Source organism: Salmo salar, chromosome 08 (assembly GCF_965601325.2).
Source record: "Salmo salar chromosome 08, fSalSal1, whole genome shotgun sequence".
Classification (NCBI taxonomy): domain Eukaryota; kingdom Metazoa; phylum Chordata; class Actinopteri; order Salmoniformes; family Salmonidae; genus Salmo; species Salmo salar.
Genome location: NC_138298.1, coordinates 22,495,999 through 22,523,018, shown reverse-complemented (window position 1 = coordinate 22,523,018; position 27,020 = coordinate 22,495,999). Strand labels below are relative to the sequence as shown.

Below are 27,020 nucleotides of genomic sequence, written 5' to 3'. Positions count from 1 at the left end.
AAAAGCCCTTTCAGTCAAAATGTTGAATGGCAACTGAATAAAATACACATGTAATTTAAAGCCTAGGTAAACACAACTGGTATTTACAGTTTGATGGATCAAGGGAAGAAGATGTGGGGGGGACGTCTTGCTGATGTAGTAGGCCGACACACACACACAGAGAGAGGGACAGAGTGATACGCACATGCTTACATGCGCGCACACTCACACACACGACACACAACCACTGCAATTATACAAACATGTCACCCTTTCCTCAGCAGCTGTCAAGCAGACTGACTCCATTGTTCCAGAACATTTACATTAGAACAGAAGCCACTTCACAACCTCTGGAGAAGCATTGCATCACTACACAAAGACTCACAGTGCATATTTATTCAGCTCTACTCCAGTCAATTCTATTGTCACCTAAATTAAATGTGTTATGTAGTACAATGGTTAACAGGCCAAGGGGACCATATATTTGTTTGTACACTGTGTGTGTGTATGTGTGTGTGTGTGTGTGTGTGTGTGTGTGTGTGTGTGTGTGTGTGTGTGTGTGTGTGTGTGTGTGTGTGTGTGTGTGTGTGTGTGTGTGTGTGTGGGCGCGCACACTAATAGACTCTTGCATGCACGCGCGCACACACACACACACGCATGCGCGCGGTCCTTAACTGCAGATAATCTGTCTAGAAATTAAACTGAGCTGGGAGTCCCTGTATGTGTGCACCAGCACTCAAATTGCAATCTGATTGGCCAGCTGCTCTCCTGCTGCATGTTGCTGGTCTGCTCAGCAGGCATTGTGGGTAGACAAAAATGTCCAGAGTGTTCAATGGAAAACATGTCCATATGTTGTTGTTTTAAATCTACAACAGTGATGTGTATTAATATGGAGTTTTATTCTCTCTATACACAGATGAAACGGATGAAAACAATATCTTTGTGATGAGCAGAGACACATTACCATTTAAATGATGACTTGACTGAGTTATAGAGTTACACACTAAGACCCAATAACTAGGGCCAGGAGTTGTTCTGGACAACTGACCTGACCAGGAAAAACTCTGGACCCCAGTTTTACCTGGTTATATCACCTGGTAAGGAAAATACACTGGCTTTACTGATAACACAATGCCTGGGGGGTGGTCAAGATGAAAGATTATGGCTCACCTCTCTCCCCCTCCCCACCTCCCAAGCCAATGAACCTCTTCTCCCTACTCAGAGCACTGCAGCTAAGATTCGCATAACCCACCCTGTCAGACTCCGACACAGTGAACCTTGTCATGGGCAACAATGCATCGACCAAAAATACAACTCTCCCATTGCAGAAGTATAAAATATACATGAAACCATCTCTAATAGTTGAAAAGGAAAAAGAACCAGAACCACTCTACTGTAAGACAGTCAGGAAGAAGATCCAGAACCACTCTACTGTAATACAGTCAGGAAGAAGATCCAGAACCACTCTACTGTAAGACAGTCAGGAAGAAGATCCATAACCACTCTACTGTAAGACAGTCAGGAAGAAGATCCAGAACCACTCTACTGTAAGACAGTCAGGAAGAAGATCCAGAACCACTCTACTGTAAGACAGTCAGGAAGAAGATCCAGAACCACTCTACTGTAAGACAGTCAGGAAGAAGATCCAGAACCACTCTACTGTAAGACAGTCAGGAAGAAGAACCAGAACCACTCTACTGTAAGACAGTCAGGAAGAAGATCCAGAACCACTCTACTGTAAGACAGTCAGGAAGAAGAACCAGAACCACTCTACTGTAAGACAGTCAGGAAGAAGATCCAGAACCACTCTACTGTAAGACAGTCAGGAAGAAGATCCAGAACCACTCTACTGTAAGACAGTCCCACTCTACTGTAAGACAGTCAGGAAGAAGATCCAGAACCACTCTACTGTAAGACAGTCAGGAAGAAGAACCAGAACCACTCTACTGTAAGACAGTCAGGAAGAAGAACCAGAACCACTCTACTGTAAGACAGTCAGGAAGAAGATCCAGAACCACTCTACTGTAAGACAGTCAGGAAGAAGAACCAGAACCACTCTACTGTAAGACAGTCAGGAAGAAGAACCAGAACCACTCTACTGTAAGACAGTCAGGAAGAAGAACCAGAACCACTCTACTGTAAGACAGTCAGGAAGAAGATCCAGAACCACTCTACTGTAAGACAGTCAGGAAGAAGATCCAGAACCACTCTACTGTAAGACAGTCAGGAAGAAGAACCAGAACCACTCTACTGTAAGACAGTCAGGAAGAAGATCCAGAACCACTCTACTGTAAGACAGTCAGGAAGAAGACCAGAACCACTCTACTGTAAGACAGTCAGGAAGAAGAACCAGAACCACTCTACTGTAAGACAGTCAGGAAGAAGAACCAGACCCACTCTACTGTAAGACAGTCAGGAAGAAGAACCAGACCCACTCTACTGTGTGTGTGTGTGTGTGTGTGTGTGTGTGTGTGTGTGGTGTGTGTGTGTGTGTGTGTGTGTGTGTGTGTGTGTGTGTGTGTTTGCACACACATGTGAGTACATGTGTATGTTTGACCGGTCTCATAGTGGCCTTCTGTCGATAGTAGGATGTGTCTGGCTATCTGAGCTCTGACTACATGGTGAAATTGGAACCCTGTGGCATGGAATAAGATGAGAATCACAGAGAGAGAAGAACAGAGAGAGAGAAGAACAGAGAGAGAGAAGAACACTAAGAGAAGAAGACACAGAGAAGGACATAGAGAAGAAGAACAGAGAGAAGAAGAATAACAGAGAGAGAAGAAGAACAGAGAGAGAAGAAGAACACAGAGAAGAGTAAGAAAAAAAATAGAGAGAAAAAGAAGAACAGAGAAAAAAGAACAGAGAGAAAAAGAAGAACAGAGAGAGAAGAATAACAGAGAGAAGAAGAACAGAGAGAGAGAAGAAGGGCAGAGAGGAGAAGGACAGAGAGAAGAAGAAGAACAGAGAGAGAAGAAGAACAGAGAGAGAGAAGAAGGGCAGAGAGGAGAAGGACAGAGAGAAGAAGAAGAACAGAGAGAAGAAGAACAGAGAGAGAGAAGAAGGGCAGAGAGGAGAAGGACAGAGAGAAGAAGAAGAACAGAGAGAGAAGAAGAACAGAGAGAGAAGAAGGGCAGAGAGGAGAAGGACAGAGAGAAGGACAGAGAGAGAAGAAGAACAGAGAGAAGGACAGAGGAGGACAAAGAGAAGAAAAAGAAGAAGAACAGAGAGAGAAGAACAGAGAGAGAAGAACAGAGAGAGAAGAACAGAGAGAGAAGAACAGAGAGAGAAGGACAGAGGAGGACAAAGAGAAGAAAAAGAAGAAGAACTGAGAGAAGAAGAAGAACAGAGAAGAACAGAGAGAAGAAGAACAGAGAGAGAAGAACAGAGAGAGAAGAACAGAGAGAGAAGAACAGAGAGAGAAGAACAGAGAGAGAAGGACAGAGGAGGACAAAGAGAAGAAAAAGAAGAAGAACAGAGAGAAGAAGAAGAACAGAGAGAGAAGAACAGAGAGAAGAAGAACAGAGAGAGAAGAACAGAGAGAGAAGAACAGAGAGAGAAGGACAGAGGAGGACATAGAGAAGAAAAAGAAGAACAGAGAAGGAGAAGAAGAACAGAGAGAGAAGAACAGAGAGAGAACAGACACTTACCCAGGCTGAACTCCACATGGGGCAGCTTGGGAATCAGGATAACACCTGTGATACAGAAACAGAGAGAGAGGAAGATCATTAAGAGAGAATACAAAGCTGTCCACGCATGAAAAATGAATAATCTGAGATAATTCAGACACCACACACACAGGCGTGCAGCCACCGAAACACACCGACAGACACACCGAGAAAAAAAAACAGACAGACACACCGACAGACACCGAAACACACACAAGCGCACACACACATTTCACTGCAAAGGGCAAAACCATCTATCAAATAACCATTCATCTCCATATTAACCACTATGCCCTCTACGACCATTTCATTTTGGCTTTTAACGAGGTTGACGAGCATGGCACCTCTCCTCCAAATGAAACCCAAATGAAAGGCAATAAAATCCAACACCACTTCAGTGCCAGTCTTTCCATTCACTCTACGGTAGTAAGCATGGAAAAATACCTTCCCCCATCATCAACACAATATGTCTTCAGAGAGGTTTAACACTGTGGCTATGTAACGGCTCGGAGCGAAACGCCTCACGTGTGATTGATGGCCCGGATCGCTTTAGATTATACAAACGGGGCTGCAATCTATTTATCCGATTGCGGCGTGTGTGACAGCCAGAGTTCCCCGACATCCATCGCCCTGAATGCCCAGCTCCCCCCTCCCCACAACCACCCCAATGGGGAACTAATGGAGGAGGCTGGGTGGTGGGGAGGGGGGAAGCCATCGGTTGTACCCACCATCTGATGCCAGTATGACGGGTATCATCGAGGCATGAGCTCACCACCATAGCTGGAGGGCAGCGTGCCAAGAGAGAAACTCACACACTCTCTGCAACACACACAAGCAGAAACACAGACACGCACTCATAAGCACACACGCGCACACACACTCAGTGCACCCCCCTCGACCTCGTTCCGCAGTGCCTGGGCAGAATTGTCTTCTCTCCCAGCATCGTCAACCTGGCTAATGAAGCGTGGGTACTCTACACGTCTTGACGTATGGGCCGGGTGTTACAAACACAGCACTCTGGGTAATAGTCAACACATTTTCTACCGAAGACAGATCATATCATTAGGTTACTAACTCATTTTATTATCAGTAATCACTAGTTAGCTATAATCACAAGTCAAACATTTTGAATGCTTAGCAGGACAGGAAAATTGTCTAATTCATGCACTTATTAAGAGAACATCCCTGGTCATACCTAACTGCCTCTGATCTGGCGGACTCACTAAACACAAATGCTTCGTTTGTAAATTAGGGCTGAGTGTTGAACTGTGACCCTGGCTATCTGTAAATTTAAAAAACAAGAACATTGTTTCGTCTGGTTTGCTTAATATAAGATATTTTAAATTATTTATACTTTTACTTTTGATACTTAAGTACAAAACCAAATACTTTCAGACTTTTACTCAAGTAGTATTTTACTGGGTGACTTTTACTTTTAATTGAAAATTAAGGTATCTTTACTTTTACTGGGTACTTTTACCACCACTGGTTATACTACCATGATTGGTGTTTAACATTAAGACTATGTGACATGTTAATAACATAATACTACCATGACTGGTGTTTAACATTAAGACTATGTGACATGTTAATAACATGATACTACCATGACTGGTGTTTAACATTAAGACTATGTGACATGTTAATAACATGATACTACCATGACTGGTGTTTAACATTAAGACTATGTGACATGTTAATAACATGATACTACCATGACTGGTGTTTAACATTAAGACTATGTGACATGTTAATAACATGATACTACCATGACTGGTGTTTAACATTAAGACTATGTGACATGTTAATAACATGATACTACCATGACTGGTGTTTAACATTAAGACTATGTGACATGTTAATAACATGATACTACCATGACAGGTGTTTAACATTAAGACTATGTGACATGTTAATAACATGATACTACCATGACCCACTGCTAAATGACGTAAATGTAAATGACTGGTGATGAAACTTCAATAGTCTGTATGGTGAGAAGAAAATACCCTTGTCAGGGATCATGGGACAATGGCAGCTGTTGAGCTGCTCAAGGCCCTCTCATCATCACTTTACCATAGGGGACAGCCAATCACAATCAGCCACTTTATAGCTCTCTCACAGGGCTCTAATCACTCCACCAATCAGCCACTTTACAGCTCTCTCTACCTCACAGGGCTCTAATCACTCCACCAATCAGCAACTCTCTACAGGACTAACACATTTAATTCAACTGTAGGTCTACAGTACTAACACATTTAATTCAACTGTAGGTCTACAGGACTAACCCATTTAATTCAGCTGTAGGTCTACAGGACTAACACATTTAATTCAACTGTAGGTCTACAGGACTAACATTTAATTCAACTGTAGGTCTACAGGACTAACACATTTAATTAAACTGTAGGTCTACAGTACTAACACATTGTCACGTCCTGACCAGTAAGGGGTCATTTTGTTTTGATAGTTTGGTCAGGGCGTGGCAGGGGGGGTTTGTTTTGTGTGTTTTTTTGGGGGGGTTGATCTATGTTATTCTATTTCTATGTTTAAATATCTAGTTTTTCTGTTTCTATGTTGGAATTGTTTGGGGTTGGTCTCTAATTGGAGGCAGCTGAATCGCATTGCCTCTGATTAGAGACCATATTTATGTAGGGGTTTTCTCATTGTGTTTTGTGGGTGGTTTATTTCTGTTTAGTATATCTTACCTGACAGAACTGTTCGGCTGTCGTTTTTTGTTTCTTTGTTTCAGTGTTCAGATCAAATAAATTCATGATGAGCACTAACCACGCTGCGCCTTGGTCTACTCCATTTGACAGAACTTACAGAACCACCCACCACAAGAAGACCAAGCAGCGTGGAAAAGAGGACTGGACATGGGAGGACATCTGGGACGGCAAGGGATCCTACACGTGGGAAGAGATCCTGGCCGGAAGGGATCGCCTCCCATGGGAACAGGTGGAGGCAGCCAGGAGAGTGGGGGCAGCAGGAAGGAAGGCCCACCGGCAATGTTATGAGGGAACACGGCTGGCAAGGAAGCCTGAGAGGCACACGGGGAGTTGGGGTAAGTCAGGCAATAGACCTGAGCCAACTCCTCGTGCTTATTATGGGGAGCGTTTGGCGTGGAGAGCACCGTGCTATGCGGAAGTGCGCACGGTCTCGCCCATCCGCACGCACAGTCTGGTGCGGTCGATACCAGCCCCCCGCAAGTGCCGTGCTAGAGTGGGCATCCAGCCAGGGAGAAGTGCGCCGGCGCAACACATCTGGCCACCAGTGCGTCTCCTAGGCCCAGGCTACCCTGCGCCTGCTCTACGCACGGCAGCCATCATTCCTCAGCACAGCCCAGTTCGCCCTGTGCCAGCACTCCGCCCGTGCCGGACTACAGTAACAACTCAGCCAGGATGGGTTGTGCAGGCAGTGCGCTCCAGACCTCCAGTGCGTCTTCAAGACCCGGTCTATCCTGTGCCTGCTCCCAGAGCCAGGCCTCCTGCATGTCTCCCCAGCCTGGTGAGTCCTGTGCCTGCTCCCAGAGCCAGGCCTCCTGCATGTCGCCCGCCAGTCCGGTGCTGCCAGAGTCGCCCGCCAGTCCGGCACTGCCAGGGTCGCCCGCCAGTCCGGCGCTGCCAGAGTCGCCCGCCAGTCCAGCGCTGCCGGCGAGGGTCCCCAGTCTGGGGTCGGCGGCGAGGGACCCCGCTCCACCACTGGCTCACCCCACTTTGGTGGCGCCTCTAGAGCGGGGTCCCTCGCTGCCGACCCCAGACTGGGGACCCTCGCTGGCAGCGCTGGACTGGCGGGCGACTCTGGCAGCGCCGGACTGGCGGGCGACCCTGGCAGTGCCGGACTGGCGGGCGACTCTGGCAGCGCCGGACTGGCGGGCGACATGCAGGAGGTCTGCGTCCCGCTCCTGAGCCACTGCCATAGGGGGGAGGATTGGGAGGGGGGGTGTAACACAAGAACCGTCGTTGACGGTGGCCACCCTCCCTTCCCTCCCTTTAGGTTTGGGGTTGTGTTGTGTTTTCTTTTTGTTTGAGGTGCATTTCTTTGTCTGCACCTTTGGGGGGGGGGGGGGGGGTACTGTCACGTCCTGACCAGTAAGGGGTCATTTTGTTATGATAGTTTGGTCAGGGCGTGGCAGGGGGGGGTTGTTTTGTGTGTTTTGGATTTTTTGGGTTGATCTATGTTCTATTTGTATGTTTAAATATCTAATTTTTCTGTTTCTATGTTGGGATTGTTTGGGGTTGGTCTCTAATTGGAGGCAGCTGAATCGCATTGCCTCTGATTAGAGACCATATTTATGTAGGGGTTTTCTCATTGTGTTTTGTGGGTGGTTTATTTCTGTTTAGTATATCTTACCTGACAGAACTGTTTGGCTGTCGTTATTTGTTTCAGTGTTCAGATCAAATAAATTCATAATGAGCACTAACCACGCTGCGCCTTGGTCTACTCCATTTGACAGAACTTACACACATTTAATTCAGCTGTAGGCCAACAGAGATTTTAGAAAGTCAAGAGATACTCCTTTCACTGTTGAAGTCAACATGTGGCAACAACTATCCAAGATGATATTGAATTGCCTCTAAATTGTACACCAAATTACAAAATGATGTATCAATAGAGAACAGAATCCATGCACCCTCATAGCTGTACCAACTTCCACTACCAGGGACTATGTAATTGACCCCTTTCAGGAATGGAATTAACCCAACCGCGGCCAAACAAATTCCTAATTAGTTTGACTCTAATTGCACCAGGAGAGAATTAGCCAGGTGTATAGACTAGACTAGTTGATAAACAAACAGGTGACCCAACTCCAGTGTGTTGGATTAGCATAGAGAGACAGAGAAACACAGGTGACCCAACTCCAGTGTGTTGGATTAGCATGGAGAGACAGAGAAACACAGGTGCAGTATAATGTACAACCTACGCTACTCCTCTGGCGTCATAAATATGGAAATAGACCAATGAGGGGGGTCCTTGGAGATGCACCGGAGGAGACTACGCACACACATGCAAGCATGCATACACTCAAATCAGGCACACACACACACACACACACACACACACACACACACACACACACACACACACACACACACACACACACACACACACACACACACACACACACACACACACACACACACACACACATACACACACACAAAGGACTTGCACATACACATGAACACTTGCACAGACTAGCACACACACACCAGAGGGGGGCCACGCCAACTGAGGTGTGCCCATCTGTGATACGTTTCATATGAATCTAGAAATAATAGCTCTGGTATAGGGAGGAGGGAGGGAGAGAGGGAGGGAAAGGAGGGGGTAATGTATTCTGAAGTGCACAGGGTGATTTTTCTGGGATGACAGCCCTAATGAACCTCCAAGGACTTGCGGGGGGGGGGGGGTCTGTGTCTCGCAGATGCTCGTTTAACCTCCCTCCCTCCTCTCTCGCTCTTTCCTCCCCCTCCTACGTGTTTACCACTTGGGGCCGGGGCCGTAACTCGGAGAAAAGTGGGAAGGCGGAGGCCGGAACTCGGGAGGAAGACCCACGTGGGAATGCTGCTCATTCACAGTTCTCACAAAATGATGCCAGAGAAATTCCTCCTCCTTCCCTCCCTCCATACCTCCCACCTTGCACGCACCTACATCCCCTGCAGAGCGTCGAGTGAGCAGAAGCCACGTGGTGAGAAAATGAAGCAATTTCCCTGAGAAGGAGAAGCCTGGAAAAAGCCCTGGCGTGGCTGTGAAAGTGGGTTAGCAGCCGTTGTTACGACGATCTTAATCACCTCGCTTATCCCTTTCATGAATAGATATTACATTTAAGAGGCCGGGCCCAAGACCTAGTCATGTTTTTTTCTTTTAATATAATTTACCTAGGAGTAGGGGAATGCATTGAACGCATTACCCATAATTCACTGCCTGACGAGGGCTCAGTGGGATTTGAAACTTGGGAGAAAAGAAATCTCTCGCCGTCTCTCCTTTTTCTAGAGAAATTGCCATTACAGAAGAACACCTGGACTATGCTGATGATTCAATCACCAGAACGACAGCAGCTAGCACGGCCTGCTGCTTGCACACACCTGACTAGATTGATGTTTTAACAAAAGGCCCAATAAGTGGTGGTAGAATGGGGAGAGTGAGTTACTGTCACATTAAGGGCCTGGGACCTACTAGAGAGAGGACAGACAGTTAATGGTGGTGGAAGGATTTGTCACCTAGGTTTAATGAAGCGGCGTGAAACAGTTAAGTTGCGTGTTAATGAGGTGGTTTTAGACGGGTGAACCAGGAGGGATGGATAAACGTCAGAGGGTTAAGTGGTAACATCCAGACTAGTAAAGGTTCAAATCCTAGATAGTAAAGGTGGATTTGTGTTTTCACAGCTTGGGTCGTAATGGATTGATAATGAGGTTATCTAACTATAAGCTATATCCTGCTTGTAACACCATTATGCTGCTTATAGCGCCAGAAACACAACGATAACATAGGCCCATGAGTATAGTCAATGTTGATATGATTCATACAGGGGACTGTTCAAAACTGTGTCAGTCAGGGTCAAAAATATAATGGATTCTGACCTTTAACCTCTTTTAGACTTTTGATGTAGAGCGCGTGGGCGCAATGAATACCTAACTCTCTAGTCTAGGTGACCTGAACGCGCCAAGGCTGTCTCATCTCACCCAACGCTGTTCCCACTGCCTCTTATCTTCTACGTCAACCCAGCGACAAGAGAAACAAATTAACCTTGTGATTGGTAATGGGAGGTTGTCAACCTGTCTGTGGCTCTGTAGCTCTATAATTACCTTCTTTGTTCAATTCCCTTCTTCCGTTTCCCCCTCCACACTTTGAGAAAACAAAAACGGAGGTGTTCAACGGCTGCGTCCCAAATGGCACCCTACTCCCTAGGATACGTATGGGCCCTGATCAAAAGCAGTGTTCTATATAGGGAATAGGGTGCCATTTGGAATGCACAGGTTCAGAGCAGAGGTGTTCATTATTACCCACTTAAAGTTGGGCTGGAGGGAGGGAGGGAGGGAGGGAGGGAGGGAGGGAGGGAGGGAGGGAGGGAGGGAGGGAGGGAGGGAAGGAACAGGGGGAAAAAATAGCTTTACTTGACAGGAAATGATCTTATTTTGACGTATATTTCAAAACATCCCCTGATCCCATAAGCTGTGATGAGGAGAGGAACGAAATAGAGAGAGAGAGGGTTTGTGTGTGTGTTTGTATGTATGTGTGTGTGTGCTCCTTGTTCCTCATTTTTCGTTCATTTTCATAAAGGCTTCAATCACTAGCTGTTACCCTTCAGGGAAGACATCCGAGTTTAGCGTGCTACGATGCTAACAATACTGAGCCCTATGGTGAAACTGCAGTATTTGTCCTCCTGAAGAGCCATGGCATCAGCCGCAGGAGGAGACAGAATGGAGGCTCAGTGCCACCACTGAAATCAACGCTTATCTCATTATCATGCACCTGGAGTGATCACGGGAGATGTATTTTGCCTCTGCCAAAGCTTATTAGTGACAACAGTTTGGCCCACACGGTGGTTTTTTCAGGATCCTTAGCACGCACACGCACACACACACACACACACACACACACACACACACACACACACACACACACACACACACACACACACACACACACACCAAGAAATAACGTTTGTTCTTAAAGGGGTACAAACGCTGGTCACTGTTGTGGTACCCTGAAAGGTATATTCTTTGTACCTTTAGTTCTAGGTACATAATTGTACCCTTGCAGCTGGTACCTTAAAAGAGCCAATAGTGTACCTTAAGGGACAAGATAGTTCCTTTTAAGTGGCAAAGATGTACCTCTAAAAAGGTTCTGGTGTGTTGTTTTAACACTGTAGGGTGTAAAACTGTATTTTCATATTTCCCAGGGTGCCTTTCAGATTCATTTCAGAGTTATCAGTACCACCCATGACTGTGTTTGCTAGTGACAGAGACATGGTTGTTGCATTCATGGCTTTCAGTCTTGTAGCTTTCACCAAGTGAGTGCCTAAGTGAAAATGTTATCATTTAAATGAAACTCTTAATGACAATACATTACATATATCATAAGGCCATACTTTGACAGTCCATTTTTACCCCAACACAGTGATCTGAAACTGCTGGATTGCAGGCCACATCAGGCAAGTCACATTATGATGGCTTGCAAAGTGCTTTTTAATTCCTATTGGAATCCAGCCAGAGTTAGGATATTAAAAAAAAATGAACTTTTAATCAACTGCAACCTGCATTTAGAATGACTGCCAAGGTAGACAAATTGATTAACAATCTAAACGGGAACAATCTCAGTAACGGGTGAAAGAAGTCCAACTACTAACAAATTGGATTAGTTTAGAAAAATGTATGTTATTTATCTTTGTGTAGCATACGATCAATCAATCAATTTGCATGAAAAAACACACATATTGAAACAAACAATTCTGAAAATCCCCCTGCAATAGAGCATGCCGGGCGGTACCCTAAAAGGTACCATGTGAGATCATTATGTGTACCTTTGAAGGTACATTGTGCATTTGATCTTTTTTTTACCCCAGGGAACAATACTGTACCATAGCCATATCCTTTTTTCTGAGAGCGTAGACATAGTCACGCACGCACGCACACACACACACACACAATCATGTATGTCAATAAGCTTCAGACAAACAAATCTAACCACTGGGCAAAGAATTACTGAATCACTATATAATATACAATAATACTAAAAAGATATGCTATTTAGCAGACTCTTTTATCCAAAGTGACTTACAGTGATGCCGGCATACATTTTACGTACGGATGGTTGTTTTCAACGTCAGTTCAACAAAAACATTCAAAGTGATGACGTTGAATCAACGTGGAAAACTGGATTTGAAAAAAAGTCATCAGCGTAAGGACATTTTGTATTTTTTTTCACACAACTTTGAACCTAAATTCAATGACGTGATGACATTTTCTATTTATTTCATCGTTAGTGGTGTCCAGAGGGGTAGAATGCAGAGAAGTGGAGCATGAGGGGTGGAGGTTAGTGGAGGATGGATGGGGAGAATTGAGGACACAGGTAAAGGGAAAACAGAGAGAGAATGAATGAGAAAGCAAATAGGAGAGGGAGAAAGAAAGAGAACGAGATAGACGGCGAGAACGAGGAGAGGATGAACGAGCAGCATTCTAAGAACGAGTGAGTGAACTAAAGAGAGAAGAAAGCTGTATCTACAGCAGGGAAGGCCAACTCCAGTCCTCAGGGGCCCGATTGGTGTCACACTGTTGCCCCAGCTAACACACCTGACTCAAATAATCAACTAATCACGATCTTCAGTATAGAACGCAATTAGTTGAATCATCTGTGGGGATGGGGGGGAAAAGGGTGACAGCACTTTGGCCACCGAAGCCTGGAGTTGCCTATGATCTACAGTAAATGTAGATCTCACCAGCTCCGGTCAGTCCATCTCCTCCGGTCAGTCCATCTCCTCCGGTCAGCGGCTCCCCCTCCTCTTCCATCATGTCCACCCTGCACTCATGGCTGAGGTGCCGTGTCCCACCGTCCTCCATATCCACGGCTCTCCCTCCTCTTCCTCCAAGGAATGCCACGGTCCAGTCCAGCTCAGTCCCGGCTAGCGCTTCCTCGCGAATCCTTGCGAAAGGCTTTGAGGCAGATAGGATCACCTCTCACTCTCTCACTGTTGCGCCGCTCTCTCTGGCAGCATCGCCTTTAAAAACGGAGGAGAGAGGGAAGTGGGGGTCCAAGAGTGGGGAGGGAGGGAGGGGTGGGAGGGAGGGGATGAGGGACTGAGGCAGGGAATGAAAGAGAAGGCAGGACAGAATTGATGTTAGGTGCGATAAACAGCTCAATCCATCAATCTTGTGCTGTCAGATGGAGCACCTAGACTAGACTGGTGGAGGCAGGCAGGATGGGATGCTGACGTTCTCTCTCTCTCTCTCTCTCCTCTCTCTCTCTCTCCTCTCTAACGCACTGCCACAGCTAGATCCAGGCGATGCAGCAGGGGACTCTCTCTCTTTCCCTGTGTGTTCCTCTCTCGCTCTCCCTCCCCTTTCTCTCTCTCCCTCTCTGTTCTTCTCTCTCTCTCTAAGAAAGGCAATTAACAAGACTATGAGTGCTGAGCCCCTTATGGGAGATCTGCCATGCAGCAGGTGAGGCTAGCAGATGCATACGGCAGAGCACATGAAAACATAGAGAGAGAGAGAGGGGAGGAAGGGAAAGAGAGAGAGGGGAGGAAGGGAGAGAGAGAGGGGAGGGGAGAATAAGTATGCGTGCAACTGTAGCACAGTGAGTCTTAGAGAAAGATTTTTGTTATATTGTTTATTTCACTTTTGTTTACTATCTATTTCACTTGCTTGGGCAATGTTAACATATGTTTCCCATGCCAAGAAAGCCCTTTGAATTGAATAGAAAGAGAAAGAGAAAGAGAGAGAGAGAGAGAGAGAGAGAGAGAGAGAGAGAGAGAGATTTGCCTAAACATCAGGTAACTTCCACAAAGCTGTGAACGATCTGAGACAAGGCAAGAAGGGCATTCTATGCCATCAAAAGGAACATAAAATTCGACATACCAATTAGGATCTGGCTAAAAATACTTGAATCAGTTATAGAACCCACTGCCCTTTATAGTCGTGAGGTCTGGGGTCCGCTCACCAACCAAGAATTCACAAAATGGGACAAACACCAAATTGAGACTCTGCATGCAGAATTCTGCAAAAATATCCTCTGTGTACAATGTAGAACACCAAATAATGCACGCAGAGCAGAATTAGGCCGATACCCGCTAATTATCAAAATCCAGAAAAGAGACGTTAAATTCTATAACCACCTAAAAGGAAGCGATTCCCAACCTTGCATAACAAAGCCATCACCTACAGAGAGATGAACCTGGAGAAGAGTCCCCTAAGCAAGCTGGTCCTGGGGCTCTGTTCACAAACACACCCCACAGAGCCCCAGGACAGCAACACAATTAGACCCAACCAAATCATGAGAGAGCAAAAGATAATTCTTTCCAATGTGTCAAGTAATTAACAAAAAACAGAGCAAACTAGAATGCTATTTGGCCCTAAACAGAGAGTACACAGTGGCAGAATACCTGACCACCGTGACTGACCCAAACTTAAGGAAAGCTTTGACTTTGTACAGACTCAGTGAGCATAGCCTTGCTATTGAGAAAGGCCGCCAAAAGCAGAACTGGCTCTCAAGAGAAGACAGGCTATGTGCACACTGCCCACAAAATGAGGACGAAAACTGAACTGCACTTCCTAACCTCCTGCCAAATGTATGACCATATTAGAGACACATATTTCCCTCAGATTACACAGACCCACAAAGAATTCGAAACCAAATCCAATTTTGATAAACTCCCATATTGTCACGACTTCTACCGAAGTCGATGCCCCTCCTTGTTCGGGCGATACTCGGCGGTCGACGTCAGCGGTCTTCTAGCCATTGTTGATCCATTTTTCATTTTCCATTGGTTTTGTCTTGTCTTCCTACACACCTGGTTCCAATCCCATTAATTACATGCTGTGTATTTAACCCTCTGTTTCCCCTCATGTCCTTGTCAGAGATTGTTTGTTGTTATGTGCTCGTGTTGTTGGATTGGTGCGTGACGGGTTATTGTACCAATGTTAATTTTATTATGTTTTTACTTTATTAAACTACTCCAGTTATACCAAGTTTGTTTCTCCTGCGCCTGACTTCCCTGCCACCTACACACATGACGTGACACATATCTACTGGCTGAAATACCACAGTGTGCCATCACAGCAGCAAGATGTGTGACCTGTTGCCACAAGAAAAGGGCAACCAGTGAAGAACAAACACCATTGTAAATACAACCTATATTTATGTTTATTTATTTTCCCTTTCGTACTTTAACTATTTGCACATCATTACAACACTGAATATATATACATAACATGATATTTGAAATGCCTTTATTCTTTTGAAACTTTTGGAAGTGTAATGTCCACTGTAAATTGTTATTGTGTATTTCATATGTAAACATATGTTTCCCATGCCAATAAAGCACATGAATTGAAATGAAATTTGAGAGAGAAAGACCAGGGGAATAGCTGTGTTGGATATCCCCGTGGGTTTTTTATGAGAGATGGTGCAGTGCTGGGGAACGGTTCTGAGGATGGTGCAGTGCTGGGGAACGGTTCTGAGGATGGTGCAGTGCTGGGGAACGGTTCTGAGGATGGTGCAGTGCTGGGGAACGGTTCTGAGGATGGTGCAGTGCTGGGGAACGGTTCTGAGGATGGTGCAGTGCTGGGGAACAGTTCTGAGGATGGTGCAGTGCTGGGGAACAGTTCTGAGGATGGTGCAGTGCTGGGGAACGGTTCTGAGGATGATGCAGCATGACAACTCCTCCAACAGGTACTACAGGTTGGTACAGGAGAGAAAGATAAAGATGGACTGTGCTCCCCAGCTTATTATTATTAACTGAGCTACTTCCAGCATCTTTCGACAAACACCTCATTGATTGGCCAAGATGTGTGTGTGTGTGTGTGTGTGTGTCTGAGTGTGTCTTCATATGAATTGGATTGGGAATCAAATGTGTTCATTTACGAGTTTGTGAGTGTATTCATCCGTGTGTGTGTGTGTGTGTGTGTGTGTGTGTGTGTGTGTGTGTGTGTGTGTGTGTGTGTGTGTGTGTGTGTGTGTGGTGTGTTTGTGTGTGTATGTGTGTGTGTGTGAGAGAGAGATTGTGTAGTCACATGCACCGAATAACCTGGTGTAAACTTTGCAGTGAAATGCTAACAAGAAGAATAAAATAAAATATACAAGAATGGAGCTCAATGTACATGGAGGCAGGGTAAAGTGACTAGGCATCAGGATAGATAATAATAAGGTATTAGAGGTAGATATGTACATGAAGGCAGGGTAAAGTGACTAGGCATCAGGATAGATAATAATAAGGTATTAGAGGTAGATATGTACATGAAGGCAGGGTAACGTGACTAGGCATCAGGATAGATAATAATAATAATAAGGTATTAGAGGTAGATATGTACATGGAGGCAGGGTAAAGTGACTAGGCATCAGGATAGATAATAATAAGGTATTAGAGGTAGATATGTACATGGAGGCAGGATAAAGTGACTAGGCATCAGGATAGATAATAATAAGGTATTAGAGGTAGATATGTACATGAAGGCAGGATAAAGAGACTAGGCATCAGGATAGATAATAATAAGGTATTTGAGGTAGATATGTACATGAAGGCAGGGTAATGTGACTAGGTATCAGGATAGATAATAATAAGGTATTTGAGGTAGATATGTACATGAAGGCAGGGTAATGTGACTAGGCATCAGGATAGATAATAATAAGGTAAAATAAAGAACAGCAGAGCAGCAGCAGCTTACGATGAGTGTAAAAGTGTGTGTGTGTATGTGTGTGTGGGGCTTTATTGTCATGGGAAACATATGTTAACATTGCCAAAGCAAGTGAAATAGATAATAAACAAAAGTGAAATAAACAATAAAAATGAACAGTAAACATTACACTCAGAGTTTCCAAAAGACTTAAGACATTTCAAATGTCATATTATGTCTATACACCATGTTGTAACGATGTGCAAATAGTTAGTCTCTCTCTCTCTCTCTCTCTCTCTCTCTCTCTCTCTCTCCTTCCTTCCTTTCTCCATTTCCTTCCCCTCACTCTCTTTCTCTTTCTCTCCCTCTTTTACCCCCTCCCTCTCTCCATCCTCCATCTTCTCTATACTGTGAAGGTTAGATCTAGTTATTTGGTCACCAAGGTCTTGGCAATATCTAAAATCAATGTTCATTCATATGATCGGGGAGAAGGCCTATGGGAAATTCCACGATAACAGAATCACTCAGAGTTTTCACTTCAAAATATATGCCAAACAAAAAGCATCGATTTCTAAGTTTAACAAGCAATACAACTCTGCACAAGGACTAATTAGAATAATTTACACACAGACATTTTCACAAGAACACATTCACTGGAAGAACTGGGGAGATGCAATGTTTGGTAACAGAATGACGGTAAACTCTCGCTCAGTTTAAATCTGTTACCAAACTATCTGTCCTTGTGCATAGAATTGTATGGTGTGTGAAACATTGAAATCAATTGGGGGGGTTGTATACATTTTAAAGTGAAAAATTGGACTCTCCGTGTAGTTCCATTACCATGGAAATTCCCCTGTACATGAGGAAGGAATGTTCTGATCCAAAGCACAGTAAAGGTGCAGCCTTGGCCTGCCACATATTATACAGTCAATATAAATGTAAGCAACACCACCCACATACAATAATGTGCAATGTACTCATTTCCTCTAATTGGTCTTTTGACCAATCACATCAGATCTTTTCACATCAGCTCTTTTTCAGAGCGGATCTGATTGGTCAAAAGACCAATAAGTGAATTGGGCTGCCTGTGTGAATGCAGCCAATGTGATTTAAGTCTTAAGACACGTGTCAATATAAGGTTAAATCATGCGGTGACATAAAGAAAAGAAACGCAATAAAAACATTGTCGAGTGACTCATTCCAACCGATATCTATGTTGTATCTCAGGAAGGTAGATGGCTTAATCATTGCTAGAGAAAGACAGTGAGATTTCACACAGCCTAGTTGTGGCGCTCTGTCTGGCTTGTGTCGGGGTGGCAGAGAGGGGGAAATGAAGATGAATTGGCCATAGCTCTAAAGAGGAGAGGAGGAGAGGACAACAGATGAACCCACTCTGCACCGCCAGGCATCCTCTCCTCTGTTGTATTCCATCCCCCTCTTCTTTCCTCTCTCTTCCACCTTCCACTCTTCTGAAACCTTACCTGAGATGAATGTTTTCTTTTTCTGGATTAATGAGTTGTGGGTGGTTATTGTGGCAGACACACACAAACACACCCACACACACAGAACCCCCCACCCCCAACACACATACAAACACTTGCCACGTCCGTAGAGGTAAAACAGACGTTGGGCCGCTGGTGTTGATACATTAACACTCTACAACGTTTCTTTTAAGGCGACATCTGTTGTCTTATTAGAGGCGGCTGGCGAAAATCAATAGGGAGCAAGAGATGGAGAGAGCGAGCCTCACACAAAAGAGAGGAGAGGAGAAAGAGAGAGGGAGGATAAACATGCCCTTTTTAGCTATTCGGCCCCAAAGGCAGGCGAGTGGATCTCCACATTTACCCATTCCGATAGTATTGCACTCGAGGGCCGTTAGAATCCCTAATGCACTCCTTCACATTATTAACAGAGAGAGGCGAGGGAAGGAGCCGATAGCTTGATTCACACTGGAATCTCTCAGAGACTATGGCTGGAACGTTAGACAGCTCAGCCAGGGATACAATGCAATGGATTAGAATGAAAGACTGCAGTAAGACTAGAGCTGAGCCATGGCCCGGGAAATTAAAAACTCAATTAAAAAGAAGTATTTCCCACTTTAGTGGAAAATATACATTTTTCAAATGTTATTTGTCATCTGTCCTTTTCCTATCTTAAAAAATATGCATCATTACTGTTTTCTGAAAGGGTTCCATTTTAATTGAAGGCCGTGCAAACGTCGTTGCATACACATTTCATTCCCCATACAGGGACATTAAGATATGTGTATATTGAATTCTTAAAAGATCAGAATTGTTGGTGCTTTTCTCTCAATAACGGCAACGTATTTCTGTTTGAACAGAAAACTTTAGCTAGTCAAACTATTCATACTACATGTTAATAGAATCTCCCTCCATTTCCAAACACTGTGTTGGTAATGTTTCATGTACCTGACAGATCAAGTAAACCATGATAGTTATATTAAAGTCGATTTTGAAAGATGACTGCTTTTGTATTGCAAATGAACTAGATATTGGGAATATAAGCTGGGATGGGTACTATTTTATTTGTAATGTGGCCTGCATCAATTTCAATGAGGCAATGTGTCTGTAAATGTTTCATCTAAAACATACTGTTAGAATAGGTCAAAGTAATTTCAGACATACCACCCCCATCATTCAAAAATGCACTTCAATAAATCCCATGATGACCAATTTGAGATGTATTCATAACACTACAGTATGTAAGGCTTGAATGTCATGAAGGAATTATTAGTAATGGTATGTTATTTCAGGACAGATTTGGAAATAGTCTCGAGTGGCGCAGCGGTCTAAGACACTGCATTTCAGTGCTAGAGGTGTCACTACAGACCCTGGTTCGATTCCAGGCCGTATCACAACCGGCCGTGATTAGGAATCCTGTAGGGCGGCGCACAATTGGCCCAGCGTTGTCCGGGTTAGGGTTTGGCTGGGATAGGCCGTCATTGTAAATAAGAATTTGTTCTTAATAACTGGCTTGCCTAGTTAAAAAAAAGTTTAAATAAAACATTTTTTTTAAAATAGTCTACCCTATTTGGTGACAAAATATTCATAATATTTTTGTTAATTTGTTTACTCTTTTGTTTGAACATTTCTTCATTCATTAATCCATTAATTCAGATGGCTAGTATATACTTCTGCCCAGAGTACATATAGAATTATTCCACTATATAGGCTTGTGTCCAGGTCTAGGGGGACCTACAGTCAATTCCTTTCAAGACCCCCTGGTATCCCGGCTTCACACAGACAGGGGTTCAAGAACATAACCCTCAATCCCTTCCCTTTCACTCCCTCTTTTCTCTCCATTTTCTCCCCCTCTTTTAACTCCCTCTTTTCAGAGGACATAGAGAGGGAGACTATTGATTTTTCATCATGCATTGTCATGTCAGAGTTATAGCACATTCTCTTTCAGTTCCCTGGTATTGACAACCTGGTCTGTTGGCTTTTCCCTGGCTCTGGCTGGCTCGAGAAAGAAGCCTGTAGAGTTTGTGCTTCGAAAGTGGACTTTTTTCATTATTTTTTTTACCTCAGGATTTTGGGGGTGGCGGAGACAGATATGACGGCTTTGAAATCCTTCAAGCCTTCCCACACACACACCTAACTTGGATGTTGCCAGTTGAAGAGAAAAATTAAAAAGAAATGCCGATTGATGTCGTTGGGGCTGAAGAATCCTCAAAAAAAGTCTCAGACTTCATGGACAGACATGCAGTGGATAGAGTCCTCTGAGTTCAAACGCAACATCTTTGAAGTAAAACTTGCTTCAAAGCCATGTAACTTGTTAAGGCAAGAGCATTCCTGGCAACATACGAGGAAATGCCTCTTGACAACATAATAATAATAATAATGAGATATCAATTTCCTTGCCTCTGCTTATTATTAGCTCAATTATAATTTTGCATTATCATGATGATGTGGCTGATAACACTTTGCTTCTTGAAAGTCCAATATCTTAAACTTGATTGCTGACATGCAAAACATTTTGGGACTGTATGAACAGTGGACTAATGGAAAAACAATTGCCACATCTTGTCAATTTGTTACTTTCAAGCCCACTTGCCTGACAAGCTAACAAATGGGATCCTATACTATTCTGTTGAGTTACCTCAGAATCACATTTGAATGAATTACTTCTGGGTTTTGAATTCATCTAACCAATCACAGCCTCAGCATCCCTGTTACCCACAAGACACCATAAAGTGAGAACACATTAAGCATCTCCAATAACTTTCTGTACTTACCACGTCTGTTATCTTCTCTCCGCAAAGCCAAGCCGTCGTTACTGGTCCTTCAGTTCCTCCACCTCTGACATTTTCTGTTTCCTGATGGAAACACATCAAGACAGAAAGCAGTGAGTGGGGCCATTCCTCTGGTGCACTCTGCGCTGCACTAGCTGGTAGCGTGAGGCTAATTGCTAATTGGCTCCGGTAGATGGAGGTTGAAGATATTGCACCACTGAATTATCCTCTTGCGCCAACTAGCTAAGGGCTAGGTGTAGGATAGGGTAGGGTGGAGTGATAGTCTTGACGAAGGCTACAGGCTAAACTGTTGGGTCTCTCTGGTGGCTAATGTTTGGAATAAGAATAATCGAAGTATGTACACTTTCAGTGTTTTCTTTCCCCTTATTAAGGATTAGCCTCTTCTAGAGCAATAGTCTTCCTCATATTCAGAAAATAAACGGTCTCTCCATGTTCTCTGCAGATACCTGGGAGGTCTACAAGAGGAGGCCTGGCTAGCTAAGTCACAGCCATAAAAAAAAAATGGCTGTCGACAGTCAATCTCCAAAAGAGACAACAGTAACATTAAAAGCCCTGGACAGAATTTGGATCAGCGGTGTCTAGCTGTTTTGATCTATGACCCCCAGAAACTTCACAAGAAGGTAACCAGGTACTGGGCAGTAAAAATGAATGTGAATGTGTTAAAAAAAAAGGGGTTAAATATGGGTCTTATATCTCTCTGACACTTCATAACATACTTCCTTTAGATTTATTTTTGACTATCTGTTTTGCCATTTATGAATGTATTATTCAAAAGGTTTCTGTGGGCTAATAACAATAAGGCCAAATTCAATGTTTCATCAAATAATACTTTTAAAAAAGTGAATTGATACCTACAGGGGTCTTAAGAATCCCAATCAAATAGATGAAATATCAATGGTATGAAAATCATAAAACCATTCCATATGTTAGCTTAGTAAACCCCCCCCCCCCCCGCATGCACACACTATTACCCACACAAACTATCTGCTATCTGAAGGACTAGGACTATCCGCTATCTGAAGGACTAGGCACTAACACCAATAACGTACACTACAACAGCAGAAATCTCCAGTATTGATAAAACCCCCCCACTGCACCCTGCCCACAGCCCCCTCCTAAAGAAGTCAGTAGGGTTTAAAGCATCCTTGGGGGAAAATTGCATTTGTTCTCCTTCCTTGTTTGTCTTTTCTTGTTCTTTGCTGTGGAAGCAAATAATCGAAGAACACAGAAAACCAATTGTGAGGGCTTGGGCGTACTTTTGCTGTTGAAAGCATTAAAAGTCTACCCAGAACTCCCCTCTTCTCCCTTCCGGCCCTCTGTCCAAGCCCTTCTGACTTAGTGGTACGCTCTTTGCCTGAAACTTGGCTGAGATGAGCTAGCATAATGGAAAAAGTTCAGCTTAAACTGCACTCCCTGAGTGTACATATGTAGAAATTACCTCAACTAACCTGTACCCCCGCACATTGACTCGGTACCGGTACCCCCTGTATATAGCCTCGTTATTGTGTTACTTTAATTATTACTTTTTATTTTAGTCTACTTGGTAAATATTTTCTTCACTCTTCTTGAACTGCACTGTTGGTTAAGGGCTTGTAAGTAAGCATTTCACGGTAAAGTCTACACTTGCTGTATTCGGCGCATGTGACAAATAACATTTGATTTGATCAATTTTTAAAAAAACGAACAAAGTAAAAGTATATTCTTTTATCACATAATGAAATCAAATAAACTTCCCGCAAGCAAATAGTTTACCTCACCCTTGGCACGGCCGGCTACAGGGATGTATTTGAAATACAGGCTTACTGCCTGACAGTGGTCATTGGGTTGTTATTCAGTTGGGGGCCATGAAATGTCCACATTACAGTAGTGTAAAGTCAAATATTTGGCTTTTGTGGACTAGACGGACAGACGGGCGGGCGGGCGGAGAGACAGACTTCTCTGCTCTGTTAATATTGCGGTGAAATTAGTTAATAGGCTTTACCTGCACACACACACACACCCAAGGTACACCCACATTACTCACCATAACCTACTCTGTCACCTGTGTCACGCCCTCACCTTAGAGAGTCTGTTTTATTCTCTATTTGGTTACTTCAGGGGGTGACTTGGGTGGGTAAATCTATGTTTATATTTCCTTGTTGGCCTAGTATGGTTCCCAATCAGAGGCAGCTGTTTATCATTGTCTCTGATTGGGGATCATACTTAGGCAGCCCTTTTTCCCACCTGAGATTGTGGGATCTTGTTTTTGCATTGTGCCGTCTAGCCCTGCAGAACGTTACGTTCGGTTTAGCATTTTCTTGTTTTGTTGGCGTTCATTATTAAAGTTAATGATGTACGCCTACCACGCTGCACCTTGGTCTCCTCATTCAAACGACGAGCGTAACAACCTGGCCATGTACAGCTTTCTCACTCAGCCACAAAATAACTAATCTCACACATAATTCTGCAGCCGACAGCTCTAGACCCTGTTCCAATCCACTGTCTCATGTTAGCCTAGCTGTGACTCTGTACATGAGACAAACCACTGCAAGGAGCCAGGTGGAAACTGTTACACCTCCCGACAGGCCTCCACCATTCACAGCCCCCTTGTTTTACAGAAACTGTCCCCTATCCCAGGGGTTCCCACACTGGTGTGCCTTGAGGAAATGTTCCTATTCTTTATTAAAAAAATTTACACTCACTTATAAACACGGCCCGTGGATGTAATGCACATGGCATTTTGACTTAGGAGCACTAGTGGCAGTCAGATAAAACATTAAATGGTTACATCTTTATCATTGTTTCAAGTCTGGTGTGCTCAGGCTGGTATTACATTTGTATCATTTGAAGGGTGCGCATCACGAACAAAGTCATTTGTATCAATTTGTCTGTGATAACCATTAGCAAAGTCTTCGTAGGCTTAGCCAGAGTCATTTATTTCATAAAGTATTGCTCTGGGCTTAACTATACCACAGCCCCTGGTACAGTATGGCTTTGGGCTTAACTATACCACAGCCCCTGGTACAGTATGGCTCTGGGCTTAACTATACCACAGCCCCTGGTACAGTATGGCTCTGGGCTTAACTATACCACAGCCCCTGGTACAGTATGGCTCTGGGCTTAACTATACCACAGCCCCTGGTACAGTATGGCTCTGGGCTTAACTATACCACAGCCCCTGGTACAGTATGGCTCTGGGCTTAACTATACCACAGCCTCTGGTACAGTATGGCTCTGGGCTTAACTATACCACAGCCTCTGGTACAGTATGGCTCTGGGCTTAACTATACCACAGCCTCTGGTACAGTATGGCTCTGGGCTTAACCTGTTGGGGCTAGGGGGCAGTATTTTCACGGCTGGATAAAAAAACGTACCCGATTTAATCTGGTTACTAATCCTACCCAGTAACTAGAATATGCATATACTTATTATATATGGATAGAAAATACCCTAAAGTTTCTAAAACTGTTTGAATGGTGTCTGTGAGTATAACAGAACTCATTTGGCAGGCAAAACCCTGAGACATTTTCTGACAGGAAGTGGATACCTGATGTGTTGAATTACCTTTAAGCCTATGCCATTGAAACACACAGGGGTTGATTAATGTTTTGGCACTTCCTATTGCTTCCACTAGATGTCACCAGCCTTTACAAAGTGTTTTGAGTCTTTTACTGTGAGATCTGACCGAACAAGAGCCATGGAACGGTGATGGCCGATTAGACTCTGGCGCGCGAGTTCATGTTGGGTACCCTCGTTCCAATACGTTATAAAAGAGAATGCATTCGTCCACCTTGAATATTATTCATGTTCTGGTTAAAAAAGGCCCTAATGATTTATGCCATACAACGTTTGACATGTTTGAACGAACGTAAATATATTTTTTCCCCTCGTTCATGAAGTGAAGTCCGGCGGGCTTAGATCATGTGCTAACAAGACGGAGATTTTTGGACATAAATGATGAGCTTTTTTGAACAAAACTACATTCGTTATGGACCTGTGATACCTGGAAGTGACATCTGATGAAGAGAATCAAAGGTAATGGATTATTTACATAGTATTTTCGATTTTAGATCTCCCCAACATGGCGGCTAGTCTGTATCGCAACGCGTATTTTTCTGGGCGCAGTGCTCAGATTATTGCAAAGTGTGATTTCCCAGTAAGGTTATTTTTAAATCTGGCAAGTTGATTGCGTTCAAGAGATGTAAATCTATAATTCTTTGAATGACAATATAATATTTTACCAATGTTTTCTCATTTTAATTATTTAATTTGTGGTGCTGACTTGACTGCCGGTTATTGGAGGGAAACGATTTCCTCAACATCAATGCCATAGTAAAACGCTGTTTTTGGATATAAATATGAACTTGATAGAACTAAAAATGCATGCATTGTCTAACATAATGTCCTAGGAGTGTCATCTGATGGAGATTGTAAAAGGTTAGTGCATCATTTTAGCTGGTTTTATGGTTTTGGTGACCCTGTCTTTGAATTGACAAAACATTACACACAGCTATTGTCAATGTACTCTCCTAACATAATCTAACTTTATGCTTTCGCCGTAAAACCTTTTTGAAATCGGACAACGTGGTTAGATTAAGGAGATGTTTATCTTTCAAAGGGTGTAAGATAGTTGTATGTTTGAAAAATTTGAATTTTGACATTTATTTGGTTTCAAATTTGCCGCTCTTGAAATGCACCTGCTGTTGATGGAGTGCACCACGGGGGGGGACGCTAGTGTCCCACCTAGCCCATAGAGGTTAACTAAACCACAGCCTCTGGTACAGTATTGTCACGACTTCCGCCGAAGTTGGCTCCTCTCCTTGTTCGGGCAGCGGTCGACGTCACCGGCTTTCTAGCCATCGCCACTCCATTTTTCATTTGTTTTGTCTTGTTCCCTGCACAGCTGGTTTTCATTCCCCAATCACACTACATGTATTTATTCCTCTGTTCCCCCTCATGTCTTTGTGTGAAATTGTTTGTGTGTTACATGTTTTGTACGCACTAGGCTTGCGTGCGTTCTTTTGTGTTATTTCACAAAGCCTGTTTGTATTGTTATACATTTGATGTTTTGTAACTGTTTTGCTCGCTTTACACTTTGCCTTGTTGGCTGGAGGTTTTTTGGACGCAGCTGCGTCAGCAGGAGCAGGTACCCCGGTCAGAGGAGTTGAGGAGCGCGTCCAGGAACACGCGGCAATGCTGCATCGTCTCGGTGCCATGATGGATCGCGTTGTCCAGACCATGGACCGCTGGGAGAGACAGGAAGTCTCTCCAGCACCTCGACCAGCGCAACCGGGGTTACCTCTACCCGTCCCGTCCGGATCCAGTTCCAGTGGAATGCGTCTCTCCCTTCCCAGGGAGTATGATGGGACGGCAGCACAGTGCCAGGGGTTCCTCTTACAACTGGACCTATACCTGGCCACCGTTCACCCAGCTCCCTCGGGAAGGGAGAGAGTGTCCGCCCTCGTCTCATGCCTCTGGAGTGGGAAAACGCCGTGTGGGGAGAGGAAGACGCGGTGTTGGACCACTTCAAGGAGTTCACTCGCTTCCGGGCCGTCTTTGACCATCCGCCTGAAGGCAGGGGATGAGGAGCGCACAGGAGTTCGCGCTGGAATTCCGGACCTTGGCCGCCGGAGCAGGATGGAACAACAGGGTCCTCATCGACCACTATCGATGCAGCCTGCGCGAGAATGTCCGACGAGAGTTGGCCTGCAGGGATGCCACCATCCCCTTTGACTAACTGGTGGATCTGTCCATCCGGTTGGATAACCTGCTGGTCACCCGTGGACGTCCTGAGGG

At 44.2% G+C, this 27,020-nt stretch overlaps 1 protein-coding gene across 3 annotated transcripts in view; it reads right to left on the bottom strand.

Moving 5' to 3' along the window:
• Nucleotides 1–13,358, bottom strand: part of LOC106610235 (type II inositol 3,4-bisphosphate 4-phosphatase) — a 188,340-nt gene extending 174,982 nt beyond the window's left edge. For 2 of the 3 annotated variants that reach the window (XM_045722771.2, XM_045722773.2), the window contains exons 1-2: nt 13,081–13,358; nt 3,627–3,671 (exon numbers count right to left, since the gene is read on the bottom strand). In XM_045722771.2, the coding sequence (XP_045578727.2) occupies nt 3,627–3,671; nt 13,081–13,201 (166 nt within the window). In that variant the 5' untranslated portion in view covers nt 13,202–13,358. The remainder of the gene's footprint in view (nt 1–3,626; nt 3,672–13,080) is intronic. The other variant, XM_045722772.2, reaches the window with a different exon arrangement.
• Between the last annotated feature and the right edge of the window lie 13,662 nt (nt 13,359–27,020).